Genomic DNA, 26378 nt, shown 5'->3' on the forward strand with positions numbered 1-26378 from the left:
AGAGGATGTGTAATCAGTGCTGCTGCTCATAACATTCCTAAAGGCAAACAGATGCCTTCTATCCCTCTTCTCCATTAGGAAGGACATAACCCTGGGACAGTAGCTTTGTTAGGGGTCTTTTTACCCACCATGCTGCTGTGGGTGGTTTCCCTCTCATCAGCCACTGAGAAAAGCTGCGCCGATAGCAAGTGCTATAACTCTGGAGGTTTAGAACATCCAGGGCTACAAAATGACAAACTGGGCACCAAAGGGAACACACAAGATTACTGTAAAATAAGTCATTTAAAAGGAGGGGTGGCGGTGGCTCAGCGGAAGAGCCTCTGCTTTGCATGCAGAAGATCCTCGGATTCAATCCCCACAGACTCCAGTTAAAGGGATCAAGCAGCACATGATAGGGATGTGTGCGCCTCCTACACACCGCCTCGGTCTTCAGTGATCACCAAGGTGGCCAAGCTGAGGCACATCCCTCATAGGTGCCTGGAGAGCCCCTGCCTAGATAATCCTGGACTTGATGTACTAAAGCAGGGGTAGTCAACCTGTGGTCCTCCAGATGTCCATGGACTACAATTCCCATGAGCCACTGCCAGTGTTTGCTGGCAGGGGCTCATGGGAATTGTAGTCCATCAACATCTGGAGGACCACAGGTTGACTACCCCTGTACTAAAGGTCTGATTCAGTATGAGACAGCTTCATGTGTGTTCATGTGAGTGTCTTCATGGATGGGAAGATTTCTACCTGTGGAGCTCAACTTTCTTGCCTTCCCCCTCCCTCTGCAACCATCAGTGGCCTCCCACCCCAAAATGCTGCTTATTGAAGAATGCGGGGGGGGGGGGCTTCCCAGGAATAGCTTTTAAATTGAATGAATGAATGAATGAATGAATGAATGAATGAATGAATGAATGAATGAATGAATGAATATGAGGTGGCATTTAGAGCTGCAGAGGTGGGGTGAGGTAAGAAAGCGATCCTCCTCAGGCAGAAATCCTTGGCTGGATCCAAGGCATTACCTCTGCACTTTTTGTGTGCCTAAGTTCTGGCATAAGGATGATATTTGACAAATGTATAGAGAGACAGAGAGGGACTAAATTTCCTTAAAGTAAAGATCCCCTTTAAATTGGAAATGTCAACCGATTTCTGTATTGAGCGGACTACTCAAGACTCCTACGAGAACCCTGGCTGTGTGTCAGTGGTTTTTTTTTTTTTTAATGAACTCACTTGATAGGTGCTGAAAAGGGATCGAGTAGAGTTGTGGAGGATCAGCACCGGGACAAACATCTAATATCATGAGTTGGAATGGGCCAGAGGCCCCTCATGTCCCATCTCTTGCCCAAAGGAAATTGGAAGGTGGAGCATCCTTGACAGGTGGCCACCAGCCAGGGATCACCACCTGCAGCTGGTAATTAGACCCATCAGGCATCAGGTAGTTGTGCCTTATCAAGCAGACATGCATACGACGAAGAAAGCCAAACAAAGTTAGCCTTCACAAGTTGCCATCATCAATGCAGCATTGTGGGTAAAGACAGTGAGTTGGATCCAACCAGCTTTCCACCTAATGACAAAGGAAGGGGAGGGGTTATCATCGCAAGATGTCATAGTCCCACTGTATGCCACATTGGTCAGACCCCACCTGGAGTGTGCAGTTCTGGAGGCCTGACTTCAAAAAGATTGTGGACAAAATTAAGAGGATACAGAAGAGAGCAAAGAGGATGATCCAGGGCCTGTGGACCAAGCCCCATGAGGAAAGGGTGAAGGACTTGAGAATGTTCAACCTGGAAGAGAGTAGATTGAGAGGGGACATGATTACTCTCTTAAGTAGCTGAAAGGTTGTCAGTTAGAGGAGGGCAGGGAACAGTTCCTGTTGGCAGCGAAGGTTAGGACCTGCAGTAATGGCTTTAAACTACAGAATGGTATCGGGTAGATATCAGGGGGAAAAATTCACAGTTCAGCAGTAGAATAGGCTGCCTAAGGAGGTGGTGCACTACCCCTCACTGGCAGTCTTTAAGCAGTGACTGGACAGATACTTTAGGCTGATCCTGCATTGAGCAGGGGGGTTATTAATTCCTTCCTTCCTTCCTTCCTTCCTTCCTTCCTTCCTTCCTTCCTTCCTTCCTTCCTTCCTTCCTTCATTCATTCATTCATTCATTCATTCATTCATTCATTCATTATATTTATATATAATAAATAGGACTAGATGTTGCACTACATGGCCTGTAGGGCCCCTTCCAACTCTATGATTCTGTGATCTTTAACCATCAAAAATGGCTGTGCTGGAGACGGTGAGACCTGCATGACTGTGCATGAGACGAACTGTAGTTAAGGAGAAGAACTGGGCAGGATTGAGTGAAAAATCTGGTTGGCTCCAACCCCCCCAATCTACATTGAAGGGCATCCCCTGTAACTTCGTACCTTCCTGTTCCTTGTAAATATCTGTTTCGCACCTCTATTTTGGTAGGAATATAAGCGCAAGCAGTTGGAAGAGCAGCGGCAAGCCGAGAGGCTACAGCGGCAGCTGCAACAGGAGCGGGATTACCTGGTGTCCCTGCAGCAGCAGCAGCAGCAGCGCCAAGAACAGAGACCAGCAGAGAAGAAACCCCTTTATCATTACAAGGAGGGGTTGAACGCCAGTGAGAAGCCAGCATGGGCAAAGGAGGTAGGAGCAATGGTTTCTGCATGCCAGAGTGTAAGAGGGGAAGCGCTAAAAGCAACCCCCTTCTTCCCTTCCTGGCCATTACTCAGGAAGTCCTTCACTTGTTCTGTTAAGGGGCACCATCGTAAAGTCCAGTCCCAGTTATCCACATGGCATTATGTCATCATTGTGTGATCTCTGGCTGGGTGGAATTTGCAGGTAGGAGAAATGCATCGAAATTAAGGAGGAGGGGGACAAGCAGGAGGAGGAGGAAGAAGAAGAGAAAGAGGAGGAGAAGTAAACAAAAGTATCTACTCGTAAATGTGATAACTCAAAGTTGATCAATTGTGGATATTCCATTTTTTTCTGGTTTTGAAAGCCCGAGATGTGACCTGATACCAGCTTCACCTAGAACTGTTTTGCCTGCATGGGAATGTTTGGAATGATTACAAGAATAAGACCTGAAATATTTTCCCCCTTCCTTTATTCTTCCTCCTTCCCTGTTGGCCTCCAATCTGAAGGAGAGATCTGGAGAACATGAAAGCCTGCACAATATTTTAGGTTGTTGCAATGGTTCTTGATAAAAGATATTCGCTTTTGATTTTTGGAAGGGAGGACAGGTTTCTGGTGCCTAGCTTGGGACAAGTTGACCACCATTAAAATGGCAATTAAAGAAAGCAACTAAAAAAATAAGACAGACTCTACTCAAATGAAATATTCCCTGTTCGTGAGAGTAGCAGATGAGCAAAGCTTGTGCGACACATCCCAGGGGTTGCCCTATCCTAACATGCTCAGTGATACATAGATTCTGCAGGAAAGATAACGGGTAGTAGGACTGATTTGAGAGACTGCATGTCTGATGAGAATCGCATGTGCCTGTTCAGTATAACTTCCCTTTAGTGCCCACAATTTTATCTTGTCTAGACTCTGTCCATTCTCTGATTGTGGTTTTGGAGCACTTTTTTGAATTTGTTGTTTTTTCCTTTCCAGTTGCAATTGACTTATGGTGTCCCATAGCACTATCAAAGCTAGAGACATTCAGAGGTGGTTTGACATTGCCTGAACCCTTTGTAGTCTATCTAAGTGCTAACCAGGATGAACCCTGCTTAGCTTCTGAAATCTGACAAGATCAGGACAGCCTGGGCTACCCAGGTCTAGGATCTGGAGTGCTACCACATGCTAAGTAGTCTGGGTTAAAGACATTTGGGGTTGAGCCAAAGATATTTACCGTAGGATATTTATGGTTCTATTCTGCTCCCCAAGCTCCTGGTGCAAAGCACGACCCCTGAGCCTGGATCATTGGCTTTCAAAATCAGGGAGTGCTCTTCATATCTTCATATCAATTAATGTATTGAAAAACCTATTTGCAACTTCTGGAGACTTGGGCATGTCGCAGAAAAAGCAGTTTGAAAGCACATTTGGGGCCTCAACCAGACCACTTGCCCCTGAGTGTTGTTCCCTGTGAACTGAGCACAAATGCACCTGTTACATCCCTGTGGTTACACCTTGGGTTGTAGGGAAGTTTGGTAATCACACAGTAATGGTGTGCTTTCTTCTAGTGAAATGTGCTGATTCTGCACACGGAGGAAGCCAGATTTCTTCTTCAGAACATAGTTAGACAACTGCTGCTGACCTGACTGGCTAGGAAGCCGTCATCTAGTTTAGTTTGCTGTGCTTTATAGCGACAGATTCATTGTCGTATTCGTTGCCTGATCGGTCACAGCCCTACACAAAAGTCTTCCATGGCACATTGTGCTTTGACTGGCTGGATCATCTTGCCTGACCCCATTGCATGTAATTGACTTGACTGCCTGTTTATTTTTCAGCGTGGGGAAGGCAAGAAGCGGGGACAGGGGAGGGAATATGAATGCACAGGACAGATCCCCGAACACCAGTCCCAGTTAATTTTTTTGCAGCATTATTGTTACTGAAGATTCTTGATGGCAGGACAAGGTCAAGAGCCGCCTCCTCTCAGTTCTTGCTGCTAATTAGTTGAGCGGCGCCAGCTCCTGAATAAAAAATAAAAAAACCTGCCACGTCCACACAATGTGGTCGCCCTGAAAGAAGGGATGCCCATTGAGAAGGAGGACTGCTATCCAAAGTGACACTGGGGCATAGTAATTGCCACTGCTTTAAAAAGCTTCTTGTGTCTTACAGATGTCTCACTTCCTCAGCTGACCTAGACATAGAATAGTTCAGGCCATGTGAGAGCAGTACAGGATTTGACTACCTGAAGAAAATTACCTCTTTCTTTCTCCTCCTCCGCACCTTTCAAAAGCAAATTTCTAAACGTCTGGGTTAATATTAAATGCCAGTTTGCCCTATTTATTTATTTAGCAGCTTTATGCTAACAGTCGACAGATCTTTCAGTAATGATGTTGTTGTTAGGTGAGAAGTCGTGTCCAACCCATGGACAATGATCCCCAGGCCTTCCTGTCCTCTACCATTCCCCGGAGTCCACTTAAGCTCACAAGGACTGCTTTAATTGCTCCATCCAGCCACCTCATTCTCTGTCGTCCCCTTCTTCTTTTGCCCCTAATCCCTCCCAGCATTAGGCTCTTCTCCAGGGAGTCCTTCCTTCTCATGAGGTGGCCAAAGTATTTGAGTTTCATCTTCAGGATCTGGCCTTCTAAGGAGCAGTCAGGGCTGATCTCCTCTAGGACTGACCGGTTTGTTCGCCTTGCAGTCCATGGGACTTTCAGTAATACAGTCATTCAAACAAAATGTTGGGATTGTACATGTTGGATTGACAAAGTTCTTTCAGCATCTGGGAGCCGGTCTCAGCAGCTACGCTAAAAGAGAGCACCACGTTTTCAGTGATGCCATTAGCTGTTCAGCCGAACAGACTGGTGCCATGGCCAAGAGGGGAACAACGACATCATCTTTAACTCCTTCCTAATAACTACAAGACATGGGATTCTGTGTTATAGCCAAAAGAACAGACTGCTCCTCACTGTTTAGCTGGGCATTTCTGTGCCCTTTTCTTTACCCCAAAGAGGTGTGCTTAATTTTCTGAAATACAGAATAACTAATATTTTAAACAACAGTTTAAGTAAATGGGAACACATCCTAAGCGTGTGATTCTTCCCTAAGCTGGTTGATGCCTACTACAGGCTAAGGTCCAAAGACCAAGGCCTCTTTCACCTTAGCCCTTTGGTTGGCACCCAAGGGTTTGTGCCACTCTCTATGCCCAAGCCACTATCTATGCAAGCAGAGAAGAAAGTAATCTCAACCTAGATGATATTCAGCAGCTGCTAATGATATCTTCCCTGCTTCGCCCTGCACTGGAAATGGCTCAGCCTGGGCCCATCCTTGCAGGCAAAGGAGAGAATTCGTTTTCACAAGAAGACCACCTGGATTTGGACAGGAAGGGAGAATTGACAGGTTTATAGAAGAAGAAGAGTTGGTTCTTATATGCCATTTTTCTCTACCCGAAGGAGGCTCAAAGCGGCTTACATTCACCTTCCCTTTCCTCTTCCCACAACAGACACCCTGTGGGGTGGGTGAGGCTGAGAGAGCCCTGATATCACTGCCCGGTCAGAACAGCTTTATCAGTGCTGTGGCGAGCCCAAGGTCATCCAGCTGGCTGCCTGTGGAGGAACGGGGAATCAAACCCGGCTCACCAGATTAGAAGTCCTCACTCCTAACCACTACACCAAGCTGGCTCTCTAGAGGCTAACTCTCAATGGCTGAGTGCCCAGGCGACTAAATTGAACCTCCATGCTAAGAAGTAATGCACCTCTGTATACTGGCCGCTGGCAGACCAATGGCAGGGAATGGTTATTAACTTCAAGCCTCACCTTCACGCTTTCCCAAAATACCTCTCTTGCGGCAATTGATAGAAAGGATATTGGACTAGATCTATGCTACCCATGTAACCTTTGGGGCAACTTTAGAGTACTGAGGGAAGGTGCTGGGTGCACTTGCAGAACAGCTGCTGTGGGAGGTGGAGCCCCACACATGCCCGGAGGAAATCCACGTGCAAGGAAGAATAATGGGGACAATACACTTGGAAACCGGCATGAGAGGCAGCATAGAATCAACACCTTAGTGTAAGTTTCTACCAAAGGAATTGTATTTTAATCTGCACGGCCAGTCAGAAGCTGTGCAGGGCAAGAGCCCCACCTGCTCTCCCCCTAATTTCTGAAAACCCTTGGTGGGCACCAAGAAAGATATCCACAGGCACCAAGGTGCCCATGAGAACCATGTTGAGGACCCCTGGAGTAGAGGGTGTCTCCGTCTCATCCAGCAGTGCTGCTTTCTCGTTCCTAATCTCAACAGCAGTACGCCGTGAGAATACAACAAACAAAATACAAAAAACTGCTATGTAAGCAAGGCCAAAATTGGTGAGAGTATCATAACAAATTTATATCAAAAAGCCAACAATTCATATTTAACTAACAAATTAAATACAGCGATTAGAGTAATAGGTACAAAACAGTGCAAAAGAGCTTTTTCTTTTCTGGCACCGTGTCTCACAACATGGCCCCATGCCCAGCTTACAGCCCATAACTTCACTTGCAGTTGTTGCATGGCAGACTTGCAGAAACTTGGCAAGATTCTTAAACTTGCAGGTGACTGGCAGGATATGCTCAGGGCCGCATAACTAGTTAGCATGTCAGAGTCTTTTTTGTTCCTTGCATGGTCTTGAAAAAGGTAAATGCTTGTGAGCATAGTAGTAGTAGTAGTAGTAGTAGTAGTTGTAGTAGTTGTAGTAGTAATACTACCACCACTACTATTACTATTATTTAATTTGTATAATGCCCTCCCATGCAGGCTTAGGGTGGTGCACAACAACGGAAAATAATCACATAGTTCAGGGGTCGCCAACCCCTGGGCCACAGACCAGTACTGAGCCGTAAAACCCTCGGTACCGGGCCGCAGGGGGGAGGGAAGCGCTTCCCACCGCTGCAGTGCGGCACTCACTGCTCGCGGGCCTATGCTTGAGCAAATTGGCCGCTTCGTCAGCCGATCACTCCAACGTAGTGAGCACTGCACTGCGGGGGGGGGGAGGCGCAAATGTGTAGGTGCGGCAGCTCCGTGCAGGTGCATTTGCGCAACAGCTCCGCACAGGCACGTTTGCCCCCACTGGGGCACAGGCGCCTGGGCCTCCCTCTCCCCCCCCCCCCACGGACCAGTCTGAAAAAGGTTGGGGGCCACTGACATAGTTGATATCAAAACATGAACATTGCAGCATAAAAAACCTTTCAAATCACATCTTCCATTTAAGTTCTGTGCAGCCATGTCATCACTGCAGTCCTTATTGTTTCTGGTGTAGAAACATAATTGCGGTTTTCAATGGAGGTTTTCAGGTGGGCTGTGATTTGATGTTGTTATCACTGGCCCCAACCTAAAGCCTGATGGAAGAAATCCCATCTTGCAGGCCCTGCAGAACTGTGCCGGTTCCAACAGGGCCTGGATCTCCTCCAGGAGCTCATTCTACCAAGCAGGGGCCAGGACCAAATATGCCGTGTGACCTTCCCGTCGTCATTGAGTTACAGTGGCCAGCATCTCTGCGTCTGTGGATTGGGAGGGAGCTTTCAGAGCCAGCTTGGGTTGTCCTCCTTTTCTTGGTATCCGCTAAGAATAGTGTTTATGTGATTAACAAAAATGCATGTTTTAATAGTGTGATTTCTGTAATCCTACTTCCCCAGGTACAGCTGAGACCTTTTAATAACCTGCCTGTTATTCCAGCTAAGCAGAACCACAACCCCAAACAACCGGAGCCCTTCCATGCTGGCAAGGGCCCAGTTCCACAATCCAACTCTAAGCCTAATATGGCCATGCTGTATCATAAACAAAACCTGCAAGGGCTAGACCCTCCCAAGAAGGAACTGTTGACCTCTACTAAGACAGCACACTTGTTGCCTGTTATTACCATCTCCATGCCGCAAGAAGAGCAGAAGAGGCAACCACGTTTGGCAAACTCTGGCACCCGACTCGCCGGTTTTCAACAGCAGCACATAAGGAGGGATGGCAACATACTCTATTTCAAAGGGTCTCGGTCTCAAGGGTGTAGTCCTGAAAGGCCGTCCAAGTTAGAGATCAAATGCTCATCTTCTCCTCATATTCCAGCAGGAAAGCCTCCCTTGCCTCCCCCTAAAGTCAAAATGGACTTCCAAGAACACGGTGGGCAAAAGGGAAGGAAGAACCATCTCTCGCATCTGTTCCCCAGTGTCATTGCTCCTTCAAGAAGCGCTCCATCTTTGGCAGCGTATGATAACTTCGACCTAAGTGTATCTTTCCCAGGAAGAAATATGAAGGTGCAAGGTTATCAGAAGGAGCACCATGCATCTTTGGAGAGCCTTCAGGATCATAAGCCTCCCTTGCCTCCCCCTAAAGTCAAAATGGACTTCCAAGAACACGGTGGGCAAAAGGGAAGGAAGAACCATCTCTCGCATCTGTTCCCCAATGTCATTGCTCCTTCAAGAAGCGCTCCATCTTTGGCAGCGTATGATAACCTCGACCTAAGCGTTTCTTTCCCAGGAAGAAATGTGAAGGTGCAAGGTTATCAGAAGGAGCACCATGCATCTTTGGAGAGCCTTCAGGATCATAAGCCTCCCTTGCCTCCCCCTAAAGTCAAAACGGACTTCCAAGAACACGGTGGGCAAAAGGGAAGGAAGAACCATCTCTCGCATCTGTTCCCCAATGTCATTGCTCCTTCAAGAAGCGCTCCATCTTTGGCAGCGTATGATAACCTTGACCTAAGCGTTTCTTTCCCAGGAAGAAATGTGAAGGTGCAAGGTTACCGGAAGGAGCACCATGCATCTTTGGAGAGCCTTCTAGATCATAATCCACTTCAGCCTGGGATGCATCAGGCACCAGTGCAGAGAAAAATGATAGGAAGAAGCATGGATGTGCTGCCTAGTCCTTCTGTGGGTCTTTCTCTACATAGTTCTCAGCTGAACATGCATGTGTTAGAGCCTCTCTCTTCTGGTATTCATGCATCATCTTTAAATGCCCTTTCATTCTCCTCCAACTCAGATCTGATTCATCTTTCTAATGCTTACCACAGTAAATCTTCTGCTGGCACCACTTTGCAGGTGGCTCTGGGATCATTTTCTAGCTCTTCTTGGTGTTCTTCTAAGCCTTTTCCTCAAGCACCTAATGGCAAGAGGGCTTTGGGTTTGCAAGTAAATAATTATCCATCTCTGTCATCAAGCACTCCTGACCTGAGAGATGCTGTACGGCATCACTTTAGGCAGTTTCCGGTGGGTTAATTCTTCCAGTTTTCTCATTAACTGTGCTATTCTTGCCGTCATGGGTCTTGCTAAAGTGGTTTGTGCCACGGTTGAGCTTAATGGCATGGTCGAACAGCATAATCTGGGAATCCGATGCAGTTTGAATAAATGATTGCAAACAAGCCACCTGAATGGCCAGGACATTGTTTCTGCTATCATCTTGTTGAAATGCTTTTTTTCAGAAAGAGGAGTTAATATGTGTGGCACTGCAATGTTTTTGTTAATTAAAACTGACGGAAGATCCATTTGAGCTCATTAGAGGAAAGGTGGAGTAAAAATAAATAGCCAGATAAATTGACAGAAATTGCTATAAATTAATTGGTTAGATTAGATTAGTGTGTTAAAAACCTTTTAAAAGCAGTCAGAGAATCTCACAGTTAGTGGAACGTACAGCGGATAAAACCGAGTGTTGTGAAATAACACAAGAGGCAAGCACCATTTTCAAAGTCTTCCTGCTGAGACCCAGAGGGATGACCTCTCCTGAGATGGTGATGCAGCCCGTCATCACTGAAAAACAAAGAATATAGTCTTCCTTTCAGAAATATTGTTTTTAGTCATGTGCAAACGTATACAGATTTAATCTGACTGATCAACTAAAACTCATATAATGTATTAATTGATGATGTTGATTGAGTAACAGCCATAACATCCACTTTTCCTTGCTGTGTCAAGGATATTCAGGCCCTCATTCTGGAAGGTTCTTGAAATATTTCCTTCTCAATTTGATAGACCATCATTTTAATGTTCTCTGACCGCAGAAAATTAAGATGGAAATTTGTCTCTCTTGTCGGTGGAAGTGGCATTAAGTCATCGCATTAATACAGAGCTAGCTGGTAAAATTCAAATGGGTCAAGCTTCAGATCCAGGATCTAAAGAGAGTCAGGTGCAGCTAAGAGAATTGTTTTTCAAAAATATTTAAAAGGGAATACAAAGCTTCAGATCACAAAGTAAGCCATACATCTAAGCAAGAGACTTAATAAATGGGCTTCTACTTCAGCTGTACTACCCAGGTTTCTCAAGCATCTTAACTGGATTTAGCCATATATTTAAAATAATTATAACAATTTTATTTTTCTAACCTGCCCTTCCCAGCTGACTCAGGGCAGGTAACAATAGGTGGAAAAAACATACCAAATAATCCATTTACATGGATAGAACAGTTATTATATATCTTAAGTTAAAATATATTATTAAAATATACTGTTAAAGTACCTTCTTAAAAACCTTATTATTATTATTATTATGAGATTTATTCCCCACTACTCCCGATTATTATTATCATTATGAGATTTATTCCCCGCCACCTTACAAAAAGGGGGTAATCTCTGTTGGGCGCTTTGATGTTTTGTGGATGGGACATTGATGTTTTGTGAGCAGGGAAGCCAGTGTTTCCTCAGCATTGATTTCTGGGCCCCAACAGTAGGCCTACTTGTACAGCTCGGTCTTGCAGGTCCTCCAGAACTGTTGAAGTTCTCAGAGGGTCCTCATCTCACCAGGGAGAGTATTCCACCAGACCGGGGCCAGGACCGAAAATGACCAGTTCTTCTCTACTAATCTCAGATCTTGGGCTCATTGTCCCCTACATGCTCAGTTTTGTGCCGAAGCCCTAATTCACAAGAGGAACAGTGGTATGAAGAGGTGTGGTCAGATTTATTATTATGTGAAACTTGGCAAATTTCTTTCCTGGAAAAGAGCTGCCAGGTGACCGTGGTGCTAGATTTGGAGAACTTCAGCTTGTGTTTCCAGTGGCAACTGAGATTGTTTTCTTTTGTTTCACCTCATCAATAAAAGCTACACTGGTTAAAAGTCAACTGTGATTTGTTGAGTGGCTTGGTTGAGAAGACTTTGGACTGCTCTTAAACCTGGGTGAAACTCTTGGAAAGCACCAAAGAAGCTGCTTATAGAGGAACAACTGCAGTGGCATCAATATATTTCTTGAGGTCGACTTCAAAACACTAGGCCCAAGGGTCTGATAGGTAAAAACAGCTGTTAAAAACAAACTCATTAGCATCCCACATGCTACAGTTCTTTTTCATCTCTTCCTTAAACCACTGCACATTCTTAGTTGGCCTTCTGTTACTGAGTTGCACATCTTGGCTTTGGCAATGAGAGAGGCTTCCATTGGACCATCTTTGGGCTCGACTTGAGTAAGACTCACGTGTTCTTGAATTCCTTGGAGGTCCGTCAAACTAAACCCATCACTTGTCACGCTGCATGCTAATAATGGTGCAGATTCATCTTCGTTCCTGATAAATGCTGTTCCTGTTTTTGTTTCTTTACTTAAAGTCATCTTTAGGAATACCCAAATAGGAAAACCAAACTGTGCAATATGATTTTTAACAGATCAGGTTCAGAGTACTGCACGTGCAGCTTCAAAATGGGGCAAATGTCTGCTGTTTTGACTTGGGATCCTGGCAACGGGAAGGCGAGAGCCCCTCCTTCCCTCATGCCATGGGCCGAGGCCACATTGGGCCTCCAGAGCCGTGTCACAGGTACAGGGAAAGAGGATTGTTAACATTGATGTTGCATGATTTGGTCCTAAGATTCATTTTTCAGATGTGCAGTTTAAATCTCTGCACTATATGAAATGAAAAGTCATAGCATCATAGAGTGGAAGGGGCCATTCATGCCATCTAGTCTAACCCACTGCTCAATGCAGGATCAGCCTAAAGCATCCATGGTAAGTATTTGTCCAACTGTTGCTTGAAGAGTGCCAGTCATAGAATCATAGAGTTGGAAGGGACCTCCAGAATCATCTAGTCCAACACCCTGAACAATGCAGGAACTTGCTACCACCTGCCCACCCACAGTGGCCCTAATTTCATGTCCTAGTGATCCCCACCACCACTACCTAAAATCTCCAGAATCCATCCTGGTCTGGAGGAAATTCACCTGTCATCCCAAAGTGGTGATCAGCAATTCCCAGGGTATGCAAGGAAGGGCCACAAGTGACAAATACTGGCACATCTCTTCCTGCCCAGCCACTCACAGTCTGCCTAACTTAATAAAACCAGCCTCTCCGTCAAATGACTATCTAGCCTCTGCTTTAAAACTTCCAAAGAAAGAGAGCCCACCACCTCCTGAGGAAGCCTATTTCACCGAGGAGCCGCTCTGACTGTCAGGAACTTCTTCCGGATGTTTAGTTGATAATTCTTTTGAATTCTATCAGCCTTGGCCTGAAATGCCCTTGTCTGAGCTTAACCTTGTGAAGGAGAAACATCCTTAAAGTTTTGCCTAGTCTCTGGTGTTAAACTTACCATGCCCATTCAGACATGTACAATCTCTTCCACATTAGATTCATTCAGCAACCAAATGCCTGTAACTTGCTCAGTGATGTCACCATACTCAAAGGTTATTTTCGTCTTCTTCTCGTGTGATGGTGTACTGCCAAAGAAGCTTTGACCCACACGTAGAATTCTTGGATTCTGTCCCAGAATACACTTCACTAATGTGTTGTCATTTAGAGGTCTTCTTCAAATACAAATTGTAGTAAATTGTCAAATTCCTGCAGTGCTGGGTAATGTTTGCCATGGATATTTTGTAAAGGACTCGCCAAAGTGTAAAGCCTGTACAATTCTGGAATGATGGCATATTTTGTTATGGAAAGAACCAGATAACTTGACTTTCCTTAGAGAATCTCTGTAAGGCAGTTGATATCAGAGACTTAAGACAGTAGTCAAGGACCATCCAATCCCATCCCATTTTTATTTTATTTTTTGTTTGTTTGTTTGTTTGCCACCCTCCCTTGCTGCTCAGGGCAGTTTACAATGAAAATGGAGGTACAATACAAATTTGTGGTACGATTCAAGAATGACATGGGGCAGGCTGGGGTATGCAGCAGGAAGGAGGAGTTGGAAGAATAAACCAGGCTTCGTCTGAACTAGTTCATGGCATGGAGGGGTGGGGCACAGTGGGAGAGCTGTGCCAGACAAGCAAACAATGCATACACCCTTAGAGTTCTGCATCTTCTTTGAGGCCAGGGTATTTGGTTGAGGCCAAGGAGGTGACCAGAGATGGCATCTGTGGATCCTGCCCTATGTGTACAAGCCATGCCCTGGATAGGCAGGATTAATGGGATGACCTATGTTGGCTTGGCTTAAACAGTTATTGGGCTGGAGAAATTATGCCGTCATCTGTTCTTTGGGCTGTTTTTGGCTTTTATTTTCCAGTTCTGCTGGTATAATTAAGGAGTTTTATGGGTTTTATATTGAATTTTATGGATTTTATATTGTGAACCGCCCCAAGACAATTGTCGTGAGAGGCGGTATAAAAATCTAACTATAAATGAATGTGTAATGTTTATTCTCTTGGTTTTGAAACCTCACCATCAATGTCTGGTAAGCTTTTGAGGGGGAGAGGGGAATTTTCTTCAAACAAAGCCTTGGCCTCCTTACATGCATTTGGTCCATACATATAATTTGTGGGACTATATTTTGTCTGCATCAGGACCGTGAGATACTTCCGTATCAGCATACCATCTTCTAATCCAGGTACTAGCTGGTTCTGGTCCTATGAGCTTCCTATAGAAGCAAGTTTTCTACTTGCTGCCATTTTTCACAGCTGTTTGAAATCTTGTTAAAGCATTTATCCCTTATGACATCAGAAGAGGTAAGATTCCTCTTGGGATGAAAATTGCAAGCAGTGGCTTCTTCAGCAGTAAGACCAGTGTTTCCCAAACTGAGGGACATTTCTTTTCTAAGTGCATGTCAGACTTTCACCAGAGGTGGTTTCCTTCAAAAGGAACAGAGTTCTTGTATTTCTGAGTGCATCTCTGTTCTGGGTATGGCTCAATTAAATGTTGATTAATCATGACTGAAGGGAAGGTGCTGATTGGAAGGGGGTGAAACCAGACCAGAGACTCATGCAGAGATACAACAGAGAAATCTTGTCTATGGATCGGTACTTTGGATTCCCGATGGGGATAATTACATAATTTATTTTTTGCCATGTGCTGGACATGCAGTTTGGGAATTACTGTTTCACCTCTTGTTGGTTAGGCGATACTTTCTGAATCCATGCTCTTGCTGCTGGGCTTGCCTTGCTGGAACCTAAGGGAGAGGTTATAAGAATTAGCTTGGGATGATTTAGTGTTGCATACGATGGGTGAAAGCCAGGCCAGTGGTTGCCAGGTGTTCTTTCTCTGCATGCCTCCCCTTTTCAGCTGCCTGCTCCTGTTGAGGTGGGGCTTGCTCTCCTTGCTGCAGCTGGTGGGGCCCGCGCGAGGAGATCTCGGAACGGTACAGTTGAGATTCTGCCAATGATAGCCATCAGTGATTGCGGCTTTTATGACGTGACGTTCAAAATTCATTTTCTTGCCTGTGATTTATAATCTCCTAGAATGATATAAATTTCAGCAATCTGCTTGGGCTGGGGCTGCTTTCAAGACAAGCTGTAGACGACTGCGGAAACCTGCATAGCCATTTTGTAGAGATTTGAATCAATAGCGTGACATTCCAGATTAATCAAAAGGAATTTGGGTCCAGAAGTCTCCAGACTCTCAGATCATTGCGTAAAGCTGATATCGTTTGCTGTTCACCACATGCTGTAGCTATTGGATTGTGTTCATTCTTATGGAAAAGGGAAAGGACTTTCATATTGGGAATGCATAATTGTATTTGGGTGCAAGTTTCAACTGGGGAAAGACAATTAAAGGGACCAAGCTCTATGAAGATAGGTTGAGGGACTTGGGAATGTTCAGCCTGGAGAAAAGGAGGTTGAGAGGGGACATGATAGCCCTCTTTAAGTATCTGAAAGGTTGTCACTTGGAGGAGGGCAGGATGCTGTTCCCGTTGGCTGCAGAGGAAAGGATGCGCAGTAATGGGTTTAAACTTCAAGTACAACGATATAGGCTAGATATCAGGAAAAAAATTTTCACAGTGAGAGTAGTTCAGCAGTGGAATAGGCTGCCTAAGGAGATGGTGAGCTCCCCCTCACTGGCAGTCTTCAAGCAAAGGTTGGATGCACACTTTTCTTGGATGCTTTAGGATGCTTAGGGCTGATCCTGCGTTGAGCAGGGGGTTGGACTAGATGGCCTGTATGGCCCCTTCCAACTCTATGATTCTATGATTCTATGAAGTGGGAAGGCTCAGCTGCCAATTTTCAAGTATCTGTTTGGTTTTTAAGTAAACTACAAACAATGCCATACCTGCCAACTCAGGAACATGCCCTAGACGAAACTTGAAGCAACAACAATTATGCTTATAATATTTCACTAGTTTGTGTGCATTCATCATTTCACATTAAGCAACTGTGTCATAACTTAGAAACGTAGCACCTTATTACCACAAGCGCAGATTTCATGTTGACTAATAATTTGTAAATCTTGACTGTGGTTCCAATTAATGAAGCTGAGGGGAACAGCTGTAAACCATTTCGTTTAATGTGTACCACAAGTCATGTTTACAGTTGATTAGATTGCATTTTAAAAGTACACATTTCGTTCTACCTGCCCTCCCCTTCCAGTCCTTAAACCCACGCTGTGTTGGTTGCGGGGTGTACCTGTATTTACACATCTCAGGTTTGAAACAGGTTTTGTGTCATTTTTTTTTCTTTCCCTGCTTTATGTTACAGCAGAGTTACAGCTGCCGTACTGTTCAGAATAGGACACACTTTTGCATACTGAAAAGTAGGCCAGGTACATCACTGTCTGTTTTAAAGGAATAATATTCCACAAAGTGATTGCAAGATGTAGGTGTATTATTGCTGTTGTTGTTATTCAATGCACACGGCTGCCTGCTTTGACCATAAGTTACGGGCCCAGGACAAAGACCCTTCCTCTTAAATTTCAAATGGGGGATTTTTTCCCGCAACTATCAATTTCATCTTGCATGATTGGCAAGCTCTTGTTTAATCCATCCTCCCCTGCTTATTTCCTCGTTTAATCAGCTGAACAATATATTTACTTGCTTTTTTTTGCTGGAAAACGTTCTTTCCCACCAATATGAAAGTCCTGCGGTTAGAAACATGAACTCTTTGTTTGAGCATTAGCTGATGATCTGAGAGTTGTGGAGTAGAAATTGGAGGGGAGGAAATGGCTGTGCAGGTTCAAGATACACACTGGGGGGTAGAGTCAGAGAACGTGACCTCACTGCTTCTTTTCTCCCTCAGGTCGAGGAGCGCTCCAGACTGAACCGGCAGAGTTCCCCAGCGATGCCTCACAAAGTAGCTAACAGGATATCTGATCCAAACCTGCCTCCTCGGTCAGAGTCCTTTAGCATTAGCGGGGTACAGACTGCTCGGACGCCACCCCTGCTCAGACCAGTGGATCCACAGGTATAGTAGCAGCTCGTTTTCTTTGCTGGTCAGACGCAAACCGCAAAGGACCACCCAAAGGATTCCCAAGCAAGGTAGAGTTTGCCCAACCGCACTACGGCAGCCAAAGAAGAGATCCACGCGAACATTTTTTTTTGAGCATGCAAGAAGTCGATAACATGTTCAATGCATCCCTTTGTGGAATTCGTGTTTTCCTTGATTTGGACCTGCTGAGCCTGTCTTGTAAATGTTCATGGGTGGTTCAGGTTGCTGTGGCATGGTTCAGCAGAGTGCAGAAAGGTTTTCCTGGGCTTTGTGGGGCTTATCGCTGGTACGCATGAACTGCCACATGCAGAATCGCCTAGATGTTGGTCTTGGAGTGTTTGGGGGGCAATCACGCATTCAAATAAGCATAGCAGTTGTTGCCCACTCTCTCTGCCTTGGGGCTGCCAACTTTGGACTGGAAAATTCCCGGATATCCGGAGGAGTTTGAGACGGGTAGTGTTTGAGGAAAGGAAGGAATGTAGCAAGGAATTGATGCCATACAGCCCAATGTCTGAAGCTGGCATTGTCTCAGGGGGGTTGATCTATGTAGTCTGGAGATGAGTCATAATTCCGGAAGAATTCTAGTCTTATCTGGAGGTTGGCAACCCTACTGTGTCTTAAGGGGACTAGCGGATGGGGGCTAAGGCAACCCTGTAAGCATGAAGCCGGACTTTTGCCCTCCCTCTGGCCACCCCCAGGGAAAAGCAGGGATTGGGTATCTTTTAAACAAGCCCAAGAGGTAAAACCATATTATCTTGCTTTGAGATTATTCACGTGGGGAGAACAGGAAAGGTTCAAACTGTGCGCCTGTACTCTGGTTTCAGCTATGAAGACTCCATTATATATTTACACACAGCTTGCTGTTAAAGCAGGGGTGTCTGCTAAACGCCTCTTGGGTATCCAGGCTATGTGTTTTTGTGTTACTTTTCCTTGACAGCAGAAGTAGAACAGGGTATTTCTAGCATTCATATGTTTTAAGTGCATATCCAGGATTCTTAGAAATGTATATACCTCTTAAATAATGAAGCACAAAAGTCTTTAGAAACATGTACATTATACAGATTAGCTGCATGTTTGTGTGTCAAGTGTGCAGGTAGGGCTAGAGTTGGGTTTGCTGCCACATAGTGTGGGAAACAGCCCTGAGGGCGTGAGTTAAAAGGAAATAACTGGGGCTGCACAATCGAATCAGGGAAAATATTTGCATTCTTATGGTGCCTACAATTTTATAAGCTAGCCCTATCACCCTTTTCCTCCTTCTACTGCGTAACATATCCTTGTGCCATTGTGCTTAAGCCAGTTTTAGCCTGGGAGAGTTTGCCTGGGATTCTCTTATAAGCATCTCAGAACTTTCTGAAGGAAAAGTGGGATCCTCTGTATTTGTTCTTTGTTGGGAACCACCAGGTAGATGTGACCATATGAAGGGTGAAGTTAAGAAATTTTTATAGAACTTGGGTCTGTTCCAGCATGGCAATCTTTCTGTCTTTTTCAACCAAACGAACTCGCAGTGCCTTAGAAGCACTTAAAAAGACTTCCATCATATTGTTTTCTTTTCTTTTTTCCCCATTCAGTGTATACCATTGATCCACCCTGAAATTAATTTCATAGGAGTCAAACGCTCTTGTTAGGACGTCTTAGAGCAACAAAACAAAATATAGTATCACCTTCCTCACCCCCACCTCTAGTATAATAAAGAGGGGTGCTTTGATTGAACCTAGTCGCTGGGGGGGGGGGGCTGCTACATGGCCTTGTGCAGGAGTGGCCAAACTGTGGCTCTCCAGATGTCCGTGGACTACAATTACCATGAGCCCCTGCCATGCTGGGCGCCTGGCCTAGTGTGTGCTCCATGGATTGGATCAAGCAATTCCAAGATTCCTGTTTGTAACTGTCTTGTGTAGCCGTTCAGGTGACTTCGCTCTGCTCGGAAAAAAGTGCCTGTGTGCTCTCAGTAAGGAGAATATTGGATCATAACGCAAAGAAACTTCAACCTTGCAAATCAGTCTGCGTAAATCGGGTATAGCGATGACACCTATTGTACTGCAGTAAACCAATGCAGAAGGAGCTTACAAAATTCAGCAGCTTCCCAGAGCTTGAAACTCGCGAAAACAGCCCCCTTTCTTCTTTGCATTTTCCCTTTAAAACAAACAGGCCAACAAAACCACCTCCGAAGTTCCATCCTGAATACTCTTAACACCATTAAATTATAATACAGAAGCCTGGAGGAAATTGGGTCCCCTCTATGTTTTCCAGTATAGCTAAGCCTGCATTTCATCTCGGAATTTTCCTAAACCATTTCATAAATAACACATGATCATTCAGCTAAAGATTATACTATAATAAATATATAAAGATGGGCAGGATTAAAGTGGAACCTCATCTATAGCATTTTAAAAATTTAACCAAGCTTAATATTGGGGTGTATCCAGCCATACATTTCCTCCAATGGAATGGCATTTCCGTTCGTGGGAAAGTGGGTATCAATGGCCACCCTTTCTTCCTTCCCGCGGCACTTAGTCCCTTATTGTCTGGGGGGCAAAGACCAACACATTTGCTATCTAATGACCTCTTAGAAGCAAAATCTTGCATTCAGTGGACTGCAGCAAAAAGGGAAGAAATGAGAAAACCACAATCCACCAATGGTTGGATACACCCTACCGTATACCCTGAAATTTCATAATATAGTTTACCCAACACACCCAAAAAATTGGGGAACGAAAGGTTTTTTTAAATGCTTTAAAACTATTCATATTTTTAAAACATTTTTTTTTAATTCCATTTATACTGATGGTTTTGTTTTGACTTGGTGCATAGATTCCACATCTGGTCAGTGTGAAATCCCAAGGACCTTCCTTGCCAGCCTCTCAGTCACTGCATGAACAGCCCACAAAGGGAATGGCTGGGTTTCAGGAGGCACTGACGGTGACCTCTCACCGCACCGAGATGCCCAGGCAGAACTCGGACCCCACTTCTGAAAACCCTCCTCTCCCCCCTCGCATTGAAAAGTTTGACCGAAGTTCTTGGTTACGACAGGAGGAAGACATTCCACCAAAGGTAAAAACTGAGTCACTGCTAACTTGGAAAGTTTGGAGCAGGCTCATCTTCAAGGGCATCTCCAGTCTCTCTTTCACACTTCATGATATTCCATGCCATTTACACCAGCATTGATTGGTTTCTTCCACCATTACCATGCAAGGATGTTAAGGGCAGATTTTGGTCCCTCAGCGCTTAGGAATGCAACACATCATGGGAGCCTTGATTGATCATGGATCCCTAGCATGGGTCCATTACATATTTAGGGATATGTGGGAAGAGGCTCTTAGCTCTTAGTTACTGGCTGTAGACAGTCACAGCAGACTTCCCAGAAAAGTACCGGAATTCTACAAGAAGTCTAGCGTGACCAAGGCCACTGAATATCTCACAGATAATAATCATAATTAGGTATGTTTGCTAATACACCATAGCTGTAGGGAAACAAAGAGAATTCTTAATCTTTACAAATCTTTATTTCCGTTTCAATCCATCCAACTGTAGGTTGGTGAAATTATGGATACAATGAGAGCAGAGCAAATCAATAAAACGATAAATAGAGACAATTTAAAGACGTATGCAAGAAATCTAGCAACAGCTCCCAGCCAGTCCCTACTAGTGGAAAACAATATTTTCAAAATAATATAATGACTAGAGCACTGAATGTCATAGTTGGCAAAAAATCCCAATATATCATGCCTAGCTTCAATATACAAAGGACAGTGCAACAGTACGTGTGAGATGGTCTCTATTGCTCCAGATGCACAAAGCACAGTTTCTTTCAATCCAGTGAATACCTTTAAACCTTCCTTTGTATTCATAGAATCATAGAGTTGGAAGGGGCCATACAGGCCATCTAGTCCAACCCCCTGCTCAACACAGGATCAGCCCTAAGCATCCTAAAACAATTCAGCAATTGGAAGCAAATTACATCTTGCCAAAAGAATTAAAAGTCTGTGTTTGGGATTTTTTTTAGTAGTAACCAAATAATTAGCATGTGTACAGGAAGTTGTAGGGATATAGCCATGAGCACTTCCTGTATGAATCAGTAAATAACAATACTTTGCTTCTGTTACAGTTTTTGATAGGTGTTCTGAATAATTGCTTCTGTTAGATTTTTTGATAGGTGTCTTGAATAATAATTAAATCCTCTAATGAAAATCCCAATTCACACTATTCATCAAAGAAGGTATTAGCACTTGATGATAAAAATAAGTCTTGCCACATTAGATGTATTCGTTGACTTGGGGATTCTAATAAAGAATATTTTGACCACACCTTAATGGCATATTTCCATGTGACTGATTGTTAGGAACACAGTCCAATTTCTAATGTAATTACTGAGTTGAAGACAAAATTGGGACAGTCCTTATTATTGTTCAGAGGGACCTGGCAAATAGTGGAGGAGTGAATACTGTGGGGCAGGGGAGAAGAGAAACACAATTGTAACCTCAGCCCCTCTATCAATCTATGCAGGTCCTGTGACCTCCAATAGATGGGATCCTTGATCCCATGGAGAAGCTTACATGCATGCAATTTCTATGCACGTAGGTTCTGATCTAAGCCTGCTTCATGTATGCTGGTTGGTGGGTCAAGACCTGCTGTTTCAGACCTGGTCTCCCCCAGCCCTACTGTGCAGTCAACTCACCCAAAATTTTTGGCAGGAAGGGGTGTGTTTGCACCACCTGTCTTAGGTTGGTTAGACAGTAATACTGTTCTATCCATGAAGTCTAAGACCTTGCAAGGTGCTTCAAGCCAGAACAAGAAGTAGACATTAGTATAGTACCTCCAGCAGTTTTTACTAGGACTTTGAAGTTAAGATCAGGTCTTTACACTGGTTCAAGGTCTATCTGCTTATACCGTAGCCCAGCTTGGTAGCCCAACACCAAATGTAGCGGCCATGGGGTATCTGATCAGACTCTAAAACAGATACCAGAATATATTTTACATCAGCAAACTAAAACAGCTAGCTACTTTTTTCCCCCTGGCAAGTACACAAAATACCATTTAATAATACTGCAAAGGAAGTTCTCACGTCCTTCACTGAAATTGGAATAAATCAGCCGCTCACTTACTTGGCTGCCTTCTTTTTTTCTCAATAAAGAGAAGTGTTAGGAGCATAAAATTGCCATACTGGATCAAACCTGAAGGCTTCTAGTCTGACATCATGCCTCAATTGAAATCAATACCTGATGGAGTGTTCAGCGAGAGCTCCAGAAACTTTATGCCTTAATGATGTGACGCCAGTAGCTCTTTAATTAAGGCTCTTTTCCAATACAGTAATGCAGTTGCCTTGTTTATAACCTTTCTTTTTTTGGATGAATTACAACATGGCTGTTAAAAGTTTCTCCCTTGCTGATTCAGCGCTTTGCCTAGATCCTGTGGCTATGAAAAGCAAAGATACAGTTTAATTGATTAGCTACTGGTCAGTCAACAGTAACTTCCCCAAGACTGACATACAACAAAGAAGCGGCTTATAGTGACATCGAGAGACATTCATCATCAGTGGTTCTCGCAAGTCTCTTGAGCTAATTTTGGACGTCACAATCAACCACAGTTTATAAGGTGTTGTTTGGTTACACTTCAGTTTGATATGACGTCTGAATGCTAATTTCCCAGTTCACTGTGGCTTGTTCTTGGGCAGGGGTAGTCAAACTGCAGCCCTCCAGATGTCCATGGACTACAATTATAGTTTGACTACCCCTGTTAAAAGAGCCTCTTGTGGCGCAGAGTGGTAAGGCAGCCGTCTGAAAGCTTTGCCCATAAGGCTGGGAGTTCAATCCCAGCAGCCGGCTCAAGGTTGACTCAGCCTTCCATCCTTCCGAGGTCGGTAAAATGAGTACCCAGCTTGCTGGGGGGTAAACGGTCATGACTGGGGAAGGCACTGGCAAACCACCCCGTATTGAGTCTGCCATGAAAACGCTAGAGGGCGTCACCCCAAGGGTCAGACATGACTCGGTGCTTGCACAGGGGATACCTTTACCTTACCTTTACCTTTACCCCTGTTAAAACTGTGATTCTAAATGGTGGTTTGTATGTGGCTTGTTGAGTGAGGTTTGTACAAACTGTGGTTTGTTGTGACATCTGAATGCTGAAACCGTAGTTTGTTAGATAACACTGTTGCTCTTAGTTTCCTGCACATAGACGGGGAAGCCCAGGCCAACAGTTTCTGCACTTGCGTCCAGCTACTCATGCAGTTTTCTCTGGACACTCTGTCCTTCCTTGGCTTTTTGTCCACACCTTCTATTTGATTACTAAGCAGGAATTCACTTCAGAGATGTCAGCCTCTTCTAAGGAGAAATTTTTAAACCAGAAAAATGGTAAGACATAGACCCATTATGCACGGGGGTTTTAGCGCACATTCGGGGTGGAATGGCGGCGACTAAAATCACTGATAACGCACGGGGCCGGCTGCAATCGGCCGCAGTTTTGGTGCATGCCGCTGAAAAAGCCGCGTTCGCAAAACGCAGAAGAAAGCGCAGCTTTCGGGTGACCGGGGCGCAACCAGAAGTGGCGCCGGGATCGCCGTGTGCATAATCGGTTACACTGGGTTTTGCCGCCGTCGCACCCCGCCCTGTGCATAACCGGTGTGCGTCCCGTCTTCCCCCTCCGCGTTTTCCATGTGACCCGAAATCGCCGTTTTGGCGGCCGTGCATAATGGGCCATAGGGAGAACTGTAAAAAAACACCAAACTTTTGTTTCAGAGTTTAGAAATTCAGGAATTTATTGAAAAGATTAATGATCCTTTATACAAGAATCAGAAGGAGGAAGCTTGGCTTGCTCTGGGTTTGTCCACAGAATGCCCCATTCCCTTTCTATTTATTGCATAGAAAGGAGGCTGCATATATAATAAGACTTTGCTGGCAAACTGTCCATGGAAGGGACCCTGGGATAGTGTCTGGGATTTCTTTTTCAGCATTGGAAAGGAAGCAGTAAGGGTCTAGAAACCACATCTAGTCTAATGATGCCTGCCAGATCAACCAGACCTTGCACAACAGCTGGTTTAAATAAGCCATCATTTATCATGACACCTGGCAGGGCACGGGGAGCAGAGATGGAGACTGGGGAGGACAGGGCCATCAGAGGAGTACAATGGCACAGAGTCCTCCCTTTTCTCCAGGGGAACTTCTCTTCTGCAGTCTGGAGATGATGTGTAACTCTGGCGGATCCCCAGGCACCACTTGGAGGCTGGTGTTCCACATATGCAATATTAACTCGGGGGGCCATGGAGGTTTGCAGTATCCAAAGTTGGCTGCCTTGAATTCTGGAGTTAAAGAATTGTTCCCAAACTAACAAACTAGAGATCTTAAATTCTGGAGATTTCAAATTCCATAAACTGGAGTAAGATATATACGGGTGAATGTGAGTAATATTGCCTTTGCTGTAGAGTTTTGTAAGGCCTCTCCCGGTCTAGATTTTTTTTTGTAGCCCCCCCCCCCCCCGAGTTTGCAGTAGGCATCTTTACTGAAGGCTGAGAGGCAAAACAACAGATGACAAAAAATTACTTCTGAGCAACTAATACATTCTGTCCCGTTTAAAGACATCAGAGGCTCATATATCCTGGCATTCATCTTGCAGAAAAAGACACATGTTTGCAGCTAGCATATATGATATTTGACACACGCAAATGTTTCCCTGTTTGAAAGAAAATTTGAGGTAGCCAGAGATATGGGAAGGCAATTTTTCGATGCAAAATTTAATTTCCATCCGTGAATGGTGTCTCAATTTCTGGTTCATCTTTGGTTTTCACCAGCTCTGCCACCTTCCTTTGTTTGTAGTTAGGAATTCCAAGGCAACAAGGCAAACAGTGTAATTATTACAGTCAGAGCCATGCATTCACATCCCATCAAAATCATTTGTCCAACTAAAACTCAAGCACAGAAGAGAGCATTCGTTAAATTTTTGTATGTCTTTGACCAAGGATAATCACAGTCTAGCTGCTGACTTCCTTGTTATGTGAATGCAAACTATAAGTTTGACCACCTCAGCAACTCAGGGGGAATTTCTCACTCTTTATTATAAGGCACTGGAATACATAATGTGACAGATGTTCAATTCCCCTGTTCTGTAGATACGACGTCACAGGTGGCAGAATCATGTCTATAAAACCGTGGTTGTTCACCCCAAACTGTAGAAGGATGAGAACTTTTCAGAGTGTGCCAATTCAAGTCATTGAATATTTTGTACAGGCTTGGCTTCAGTTGAACCTTCTGAGCCTTGGGACAGTCTTTTGGTCCCTGCAAGAAGACAAGTGTGCCTCTTGGATTGTGCACATCAGCCTGTTTTTAAGGTCTTGCTTAGCACCAGACGCCCTAGATCAGGGGTAGTCAAACTGTGGCCCTCCAGATGTCCATGGACTACAATTCCCAGGAGTTGTAGTCCATGGACATCTGGAGGGCCGCAGTTTGACTACCCCTGCCCTTGATCCATGGTCTGTTTCAGATTGATCTTGTGAATGACTGGCCTCTTCAATTTAACCATGGCGGGGTGAATTCCAGGATCAAAAAATCCTATTTAGTTAAGAGAAGGATCAAGGCAGGGGTCTCCAATATGGAATCTTTGGGCAAATGCCAACATCTTTCCTGGTGACTCCCGAGTGTCTTTAGAAAGTGGGTGGGGTTACCTGGGGCTTGTGCCCAGCAAGGCTTCTGATTGGCCATTTAAGATCTGATTGCTTTGGGAGCACCTGCCACCTGAGCACATAGACCTTCCTTGTATGACTGCAGGTCAGCGCTCCATATGTATGTTCAAGAAAATATTTTGAAACAATATGTTCATTTTAAAAGGCCTGAAATTGTTAGCATTAGTGTTAGTAGTTAGCATTAGGTGTGCCCAATAGATAATATTTTATTTTATGGTTTTTAAACATTTTGAGCTCTAATAATAAATGGTTTATATTTTTCTATATACAGTTTTGTCCCTAACCTTCGTGGTCTCACCATTTTAAAAGGCATTCTGTCAAACCAGGCTTTCTCAGCCAGGGTTTAGTGAAACCCTGGGGTTTCTTGACAGCCATATATGATCATGTCAACCCACCCACCCCCTCCCAAAATGGCCAGTGATGGGGCTGGGAGGGGTGGGAAGAGGAGGGGCCCCAGGTGGGTGTGTACACTGCTTTACTTCCCAACCACATTCTGCAAGCGACTTCTAGGGTTTCTTGATGTCTGAAAAATGTTTCAGGGGTTTCTGAA

At 44.5% G+C, this 26378-nt stretch overlaps 1 protein-coding gene across 6 annotated transcripts in view; it reads left to right on the forward strand.

The window, feature by feature from the left end:
- The window catches only part of TNIK (TRAF2 and NCK interacting kinase), a 315869-nt gene that overhangs the window by 237492 nt on the left and 51999 nt on the right, over window positions 1–26378 (forward strand). For 5 of the 6 annotated variants that reach the window (XM_077348406.1, XM_077348407.1, XM_077348408.1 and 2 more), the window contains 3 exons: window positions 2453–2650; window positions 16975–17139; window positions 19972–20211. In XM_077348406.1, the coding sequence (XP_077204521.1) occupies window positions 2453–2650; window positions 16975–17139; window positions 19972–20211 (603 nt within the window). The remainder of the gene's footprint in view (window positions 1–2452; window positions 2651–16974; window positions 17140–19971; window positions 20212–26378) is intronic. The other variant, XM_077348411.1, reaches the window with a different exon arrangement.

This window comes from Paroedura picta, chromosome 8, assembly GCF_049243985.1.
Source record: "Paroedura picta isolate Pp20150507F chromosome 8, Ppicta_v3.0, whole genome shotgun sequence".
Taxonomy (NCBI): Eukaryota; Metazoa; Chordata; class Lepidosauria; order Squamata; family Gekkonidae; genus Paroedura; species Paroedura picta.